We start from the raw sequence: 8,241 nt of genomic DNA, 5'->3' as shown, positions 1-8,241 counted from the left end.
CACACACACACACACACACACACACACACACACACTCCTTTCTGTTGTCTAATTAGACCGTTCGGCCCGCTGGCCTGTTTTGCTATGCTAATTCCCAGCATCATGAAACACAACAGAATCAAAACATGACCTGTTTAAAAATAATAATTACTGTTTTCATTCCTCCACAGCTGCATCTCCCTTTGATAAAAAAATACAGTTAAATAAATATCCACGATGAGATTGTGTTAACTGTGTCACGTTTGCTGTTGTTTTGGTCGTTTAGTTTTTTATATACGGTAATTTTCCTTCTTTTCCTGTCTTTGTTTAGTGTCCTACATAAAGTGCAAGCTTTTTTTTGTTCCCAGTTCAAGTCAATTGTTTAACTGTCTGTTCTGTTGACCACTTAGCATCAGCCGCTGGATAAACAGCAACAAAAAGAAACCAGAAATGTTTTTAAACGTTTTGAAAGATTTCAGTGTTGTGATGTTTGATCTGTATAGAAAGTGTAAAAAAAATCTAAAGAAATGTTAAAGCTGCTGCTAGTGGCTCATTGGGATCACCGTTATAACCATCTATGTCTGTCACTCCCTCCAACCCACTATTAAAAAGATAGAAGGACATACCGTATTTATTCATTATAATACGATCTCATGTATAATACGACCCCCCCCCTGAGCTTAAAAAGCATAAAAAATTTAATTCTCAAACTACCTCCAATTTCAAACAGACTTCAAGATTTTTCAGCCTTTGCAGTCTTTATACATATAAGTAAAATGATCATTGGACTGTTCATTTTATTTTAACAACATATGTACTAAAAGGTATTTTGACAACAAATATACGTATATCAGCTGTAGCAGCATCAAATGAATTCTGGCATTTTACACATAGTCCACCAGGATGTGCCAACACAAAAGTCAGAGACTTCACATGAGATTTGGGCCATCTTGTGGGGGAAAAGCAGATTACTTCCTACTCGCGAGCGCCCCCTCTGTTGGGGAAATGTTTTTTCAGGGATACAAACTTTTTTAGAACACCGGTAGACAGCAGCCACTACAGACGAACATGTGTTTGCTGTTGTTCGAGGAGCAGCCCGGTTACACGCTAATGTCATTAGTTGGCTACCATTACTAAGGTGCAGGACTGCTTCCCCCACTTTTCACATCATATCGCCTGCCTGGATCTGTTACTATCTCGCTCTGAAGCACGGAGGGGTGTCAGAGGTAAGGTCGTTTCAACTGCTTTTTACGACGCAGTCTCATTTCCGGACTCAATAATTTTGTGAATGAAGCCAATATTTCAGTTAAAATACATAAGTAAAAATATTTATCTGAGTATAGTACTACCCTCCAACTTTATATATGATTTTATGGATTTAATTTTACGTATTATACTTGAATAAATACGGTAAATGCAGAGCAAAAAGTAAGCCTCATAAAAATGCTTTGCAAAAACTTATATTTACGTATATATTATATTCTGGTCACATTACACATTTACACTGTTTTACATTAACATATCACAAAATAAAAAGGTACACTCTAAACATGTCACAAGTCAAGAGACAAACAACCAGCCACACTCCCACTCAGACCTAGAAACATTTTAGTTACCAACTAACCTAAAGGCTGCTACATTCTTCTTGAGTCTTACGACTTTTATTCTTTCTCACGTGGTTGTAGGATGTTCTTATTTAAATAGGTATTTGATGCTTAAACTGTAGCTCAGAACTCCAGGTAAGCCTTCCCACTGTAGCAGACTTCATGTGCAAATAGAAACAACACAGCAAGAGCATGGTTGGAAGTTTATTTTCATTTGGTGACAGAGGGGTTGAAAGGAGGAGGAGGAAGATCTGGTATTTCTGTTGTTAACCAAAGAAATTATTATTTTCTTCCACAAGTTCGTTAACTATCTTTACAAGATTTATTGAAGTATCTGCACAGTTTGATGGAACAGTTGGAAAGACAGCTGGATTTTCTAACAGCCTTGGCCAGCTGTAGGTATCCTGCTTTTTTTTACAAAGGCATGCAGACAAAGTTCTGACTAATCATGGTATACTTGGACGCAAAAAAAAGTTCTGTTAAGAGCTTGTGAACATAAGTTTTTTGAGAGCCTCCAAAATAATGTTCAAAACTCAACTGAGACAAACTCCACTAAAAAGTCTCAAGTCAAAAGGTGATCCTTTAACACACTTCCTAAGAGTAAACAGCAGTAACCACTGCATGCTGCCTTAAGAATAGTTTGTTGTCAAAATCTTTTCTGATTTAACAGCTCAATGGTTAGACACACTTTAGGTTAAAATAATAAAATTCAAACTGTAATTGTATCAAAACTAATTGTACAAAATGCCAGTTCAATCACATAAAGTCTAAATTTCTGAATTGTTTAAACTCTGAACAATGTTTCCAGTGTAAAGATTGTCTGAGCTACAGAGCCTAAAGAAAGGGCTTCTCACACGTTTCACCAAAATCCATCTATTCAGCAGTCGCTGTGTGAGGGGCGGGGTACACCCTGGACAATATAGAGTTACAAATTAGCCGAACACTGCCCTCTATCCAGCCACGTGTTCTGAGCTAGTTTTTCTTTGAGTTTTCCATAGATACAAGAGGAAAAGGTTAACAGAGAGATGATTACAAGAGTACTTTAGTGGTTCTGCATTGGTATCCTTATTAAAATATTTATGTTAGGAAACAAATTAACCATAGTAACATAATAAATATAAAAGCTTCTTTGGTACTGCTTCCTTGCCACAATATTTAAGTTGATTATAAATAAAAGTATTCTTCTAGTTTTCTTACCATCTGGTTTCTCCACAGACCGGCGTTCTGGCTTTTAAAGAGGGCGACAGCATGTTAATCTTCCACTGAAGACATAAGTCCATTTTCAAACCCTTGATCTGTACTCTGAGGCGAACCCCACTCTGGTCTGGTACACACAGTTCAGAGGCTTACGTATATACAGACACACACACACCACTTCTCATAATCACTGGTACGTTGCTGGTAATGTGTCTTACACACACACTCAGATGTGTGTGCAATGTGGAGTATTCCAAAGCAGCAGTTCAAGTGGCTTAACTCATTCCTGGCATGTGAGAGACACACACACACACACACAAACACAAGCACGATCCCTCTGCAGGCCTGTGCCAGTCATATTTAGGCAGAGTGCCATCAGCCTGGCACCTGGCAGACACGAGCATGGCTGCAGCAGGTGGGAATGGGTGTGTGTGAAGCTATAAAAGCAAATTGAAGCATAATTGCCCAATAAGGGAGTCGAAAAGAGCATTTTGAGGGTAGAGTTGAGGGACTGCGCTGCTAAGGGAATACAAGATGTTCCTGTTCTTGCCCTCATATGGCGAGGGAGACGAAGAGAAAAACAGGCACGTGATGCCAAGTCACTGGGAAATAACGCAGAAATGAAGTGATAGAAGCTGAGGTTGGGGACAACTGGAGGAAAATAAACAAAGAACTGTAGTAAGAAAAATACCAACATAGAACATCGAATGATCATCAGCTTTTTGTCTTCAAGCACTTCCTGTAAACTGCAAAAAAGTCTAAAAGGAAAAAGCCATGGAGCAACCACACATGGTACCCTGGTGAGTCTGGGATTAGGGGTCCACTGTTAAAAGCTATTCAAGCTCTCTAAAAACAACAGCCATATTAACGTGTGCAAATCATTTTGATCAAACTGAAATGTTTTCGGATTAAATAATCTGAACCTATCATTTAAATGAAATATTACTGACATATAAACTTTCCTTAAAGAAAACACAGAAAAAGTTCTATTTTCGTGATGAACATAAACAAACGTCTTCTGAGTGCTCAGAGTGAACCTGCAACAGGTTTAAATACTGATGGAGACGTTACTGTACTCCATGGTTGAGCTACAGGTGAAGCAACATGTTTTTTTTTGTTTGTTTGTTTGTTTGTTTGTGTGTTTGTTTGTTTGTGAAGTAACATATGCTGTTTGTGTTCCGTCTTTATCAGATGAGAATGGGAGGAAAAAAACATCCTTGAAAGTTCTGTGTTGTCAGCAACTCTAGCACTGCTGCCCTTAAACCAGTGGATGAAAGTCAGAAGTCAGTCAGGTTAGTTTTCCACAACCAGAATAAAGGTTGGATTATAGTTCTTGTCGCACATCTTTTACCACCCGCTGAGTGAAAAAAAGTTGCGCAACTTCAGTCTGCACCCCCGTTGGGAACCCCCGGTGACAGCTGTCCTATACATCGCCCCCAGTCAGCACTCCGAGACGCGGAGGATGCGGCGCAGAGTGTGTGATTGGTTCAAAGTTTGTGGGTGTTTTTGTGCTGTGTGACACCGCTACTCGCTACCAGAAGCCGTTTTTTGTTTCTAAACATGGATAGTTTCGAAGAGAAACTCACCGAGGCGGTCCGGAGGTATAACAATCTGTGTCCTATACTGCGACGCTGCATGATGAAGGTGAGGGGAGATTCAGTGGGCAAAAAAAAAAAAGATCCGGTGGCAAGTTCCTCGAAATGAGCAGAGGACATTTGAAAGTAGAAGTGTTTTTTGTCATCCAACCCCCGGACAAGCTAAACTCGCAACTAGCAAGTTTTTTTTAGCAACTAGCAGTTATTTACATGCTAAGCTAGCGCGTGACGTCTGCAGTGGGAGGGCAGAGGGAGGGATTACTATAAAGTATCCCCCATGTCTCACGCAATTACGTCATCGCTGGGCCGCAGCCACACGTCTTGCATGAAGTATAAACAAACCTTAAGTGTTGACATGCACACTGTTTGGATTACCAATCGGCATAAAGCACCCTTCTAATTAGGATTACAAATTCATTCTGATCGAGCTGAACCAGAACAAAATATTCCTAATGGGGCATTTACATTATGCATTTTTATTCCAATTGGCCGTTTATTTCGATAACTTATGTCCATGTAAAGATAGTTAGTGAGAGAAACTGGTTTTACTGGATATGAATTTGGCTGTAGGAGTCCAGTTCAGTGACCTCATGGAAGAGTAAACTGCCCTCTCCAGGTTGTGAGAGGAGTTTAAGTGTTTTGGGGTATTTTTCACAGATGAGGAGAGCATACAGCATGAGCCTGAGGGACATCCATCCATCCATCTATCCATCCATCCATCCATCCATCCATCCATCTATTGGTGTTGCAAACTCAGTACTGCTCTGTTGTGGTGAAGAAGGTCTAGATAAGGTGAGAAATTCAGTTATTGGGGAGAGACCTGAGAGACCATTGAGAGGAGCCAGATGAGGTGATTTGAGCATCTGGGAAAGATGCCCCTTAAACACCTACTTATGGATGTGTTTGGGCATTTTCAACTGGGAGGAGATTGGGAATAACCCAAGACATTCTGGAGAGACTATGTACATGAATGCCAACTTTATTCACTGATAATCTGGCCTTTTCTCCATTTTTGTGGATAAATTTACTAGTTTTTCATTTACAACGCTCTCATTGGGAAAACCTTGCTGTATCTAGTCACTTCTTACTATCCACAATGTAAATCCAACTCTCCATCCAAGTCGTTTCATGAAGATCACTGAACTAGATTTAGCAACCTGTTTTAAAATTTTTGCCACTGTTTATTGTTGTTCCCACTGCTCTCCACTGGATTAGGTGTAATATGTTGTAAAAATGTTGAATGTGTAATACTGCATCTTGGCCAGGTTATGTAAAATAAAATTTAATGTTATTATTATTAATAATCAATGGGGAGTTTGTCTGCATTAAGGACTGTTTGTCTGGTTCGTTCTTGTGAATGGGAAGTTGAGGCAAAGAGCAAAGCTCTTGATTAAATGACCCCCATTCCAGCGCTCCTCTACAGTCATGAAGTATGGATCGTGATCAAAAAGATAAGATAACAGGCCCTCCATAGGGTGGCTGGACTCAGCCTCAAAGACAGGACAAGGAGTTCTGTCATCTGATGGGAGCTTGGAGGAGAGCCACTGCTCCTTTGCACTAAAAAGACTCAGCTGAGGTGTTTCAGGCATCTGATTAGGATGCATCCTGACAACCTCTACTCAACGTTTTCTAGGCATGTCCCTCCAGTAGGAGACCCCCAAGCCAGACCCAGAACTCACTGCAGGGATTATGTATCTTCCTTGGCCTGGAAACATTTTGGGATCCGCCAGGAGCATCTGGAGGACGGATGTCTGGGTTTTTCTCTTGGTGTCTCACACGTTGCCCAACCAGAATTAAGTACAAGAAAATGGATGGTTTTAAAACACATTATGTTAGTTTTACGCTGAGTGCATTTCATTTATAAACAACACAATCTGAGAGTGCCAAACTTTGCTCAAGGACAATCTAATGTAATGCAGGTAAACCATCTTGAGACGAGTTTTTTTTTAATTGAATAAAAAAACGAAGGTGCTTTTGTGAAAATACAGTCTAGAACTGACTACCCTGACATCGCAGATGAAAGCTACTTGAAAGTCAGTCTCCTGCTGAGCACCACAGTGTGAAATCCATTGAAATCAGCTTTTAAATACTGGAGAGACACACGAGGGTGGGGATGTGCAAAGGCCTCTCGCTCAGCCGTGACCTCACCCCGCACAACATCTGCAAAAGTGAAAAACAGAGGGAGACAGAGGGGCTCGGCTGGCAGCCTCAGGATGCAAAACATCAAATCTATAAATCAGCTGCACAAATGAAGTCCCACATCACAAACCTACGCAAAAAATGAAGAAAAAAAATCGGGAGTACTTCAGTGCAGACTACACAAACAGGAGGACTGGTGCCAAGAAGCACATAGTTGTTCCCCATCCAGAGCCTGAGTTAGCAGCCATCTGGGATGTGGTTTTTTTCACAGGAGAAGGCATGACTTATGTTCATATGATGTTACATTGTAGACATTCAAATTTGTTTACCCTAACAGTCCTCTTGTTGTCGCCTCTTCCTAAACCGTCCAACTTTATTGGTATTCTCCACTGGTGTTTAAATCCCACATCTCCTGTTTGCTCTGCTCTTATCCAAAGCAGACAACAGCATATGGAGGAATAAAAAAGTCATGATGCTAACCACTTGTGGCTCTTCTGATGGGAATATGAGGAAATGGGTTTCAAAGGGATGAATTTAGTGCAAAAAGATCACCCATGTGTTCAGGCTCATAAAACAGAAACAAAAACACACATACTGAACTAGCTTCTGATTTATAAACTGTTAAAAGAATGGGAGGACTTCTATAAACACACACACATATACATAAATGTCCTAATTTTGAAATGTTGTCTATGTGTTACCTCTGACTTCCCACCATTTAGACTGCATGAGTCCAGCTGGTTTGCACGCTCACCAGATGTGAGTCTGATTGATATTTTTGGCTCTCTACCTCTCTTTCACACTCACAATAACCCTCCCAGATCCAGATGTTCTGTGTTTAGCAGCGGCTCAGAGAATCGGACTAAATGGGACACACTCCTCCCTCACACGTCTTCACCAGCAGATGCTGACGGAACACACCTAAAACACAGAGGGAGGAACGGGGGGGATTGTTCCAAACACACATACACTGTGAACCCATTAGATGAGTCACTGACACCTCAGGTTACGGTAAGCCACATGTCCGTAAAAACTCCAGAGAATTGAGGAGCGGATAGGAAGAGGTGGAGCGATGTGTGTGTGTGTGTGTGTGTGTGCGTGCGTGCGTGCGTGCGTGCGTGCGTGCGTGTGTGTGTGTGTGTTGTGGGAGCATACTTACAACTTTCAGCTTTTTCACTGCCTCCTCACATACATGCATCCCTCTGGACTCCTCCACCTCTACCAACCCCAGATACTGCAGTGAAATGAGAACAGAGGCATTGATGTCAGAGCTCAGCAGGTTTTTGACTTCTTTTTTTTTACAACAGTTTTTCATCAGTGCAAAACCTGAGCTGAATTGTGTAAAAAAAACCTCATCAGTAGTTCAGTAAGTGTGAAGAAAATGGCAGACCACTGATTGTGTGCTTGGACTGGTAGCTCTGATTGTGTCAGAAGCCAAGTGAAGCAGTAAGACGAAGATGAATTTTGGGAGAATTAAAGGGATCCCCGATTAGTTGTAACATTAGACTTTATATGACAAACATACACTTTAACTGTAAAAATACTGTAGGATGTTCAGCTGAGGTTCTTCTTCCATGAAGCAGCTCTGTTGTCCTCCATCCATATTTTCAGTTACAGGCTGAGTCATTTCTACCTTCTCCTCTCTGTCAACGCTCTCTGTCCATCCATCCATCCATTTTCTTCCGCTTATCCGGAGTCGGGTCGCGGGGGCAGCAGCTTCAGAAGGG

General features: G+C 41.1%; 1 protein-coding gene across 1 annotated transcript in view; it reads right to left on the bottom strand.

The window, feature by feature from the left end:
• Positions 1 to 8,241, bottom strand: part of numbl (NUMB like endocytic adaptor protein) — a gene marked incomplete at its 5' end in the record, with an annotated part of 33,080 nt that overhangs the window by 21,585 nt on the left and 3,254 nt on the right. The window contains 1 exon segment of the mRNA XM_014032636.1: positions 7,674 to 7,748. Coding sequence (XP_013888090.1) covers positions 7,674 to 7,748 — 75 coding nt within the window.

Source organism: Austrofundulus limnaeus, unplaced genomic scaffold (assembly GCF_001266775.1).
Source record: "Austrofundulus limnaeus strain Quisiro unplaced genomic scaffold, Austrofundulus_limnaeus-1.0 Scaffold1501, whole genome shotgun sequence".
NCBI classification, from domain to species: Eukaryota; Metazoa; Chordata; class Actinopteri; order Cyprinodontiformes; family Rivulidae; genus Austrofundulus; species Austrofundulus limnaeus.
Note: the sequence above shows the minus strand (reverse complement) of the source record. Positions and strands in the feature narration are given on the sequence as shown.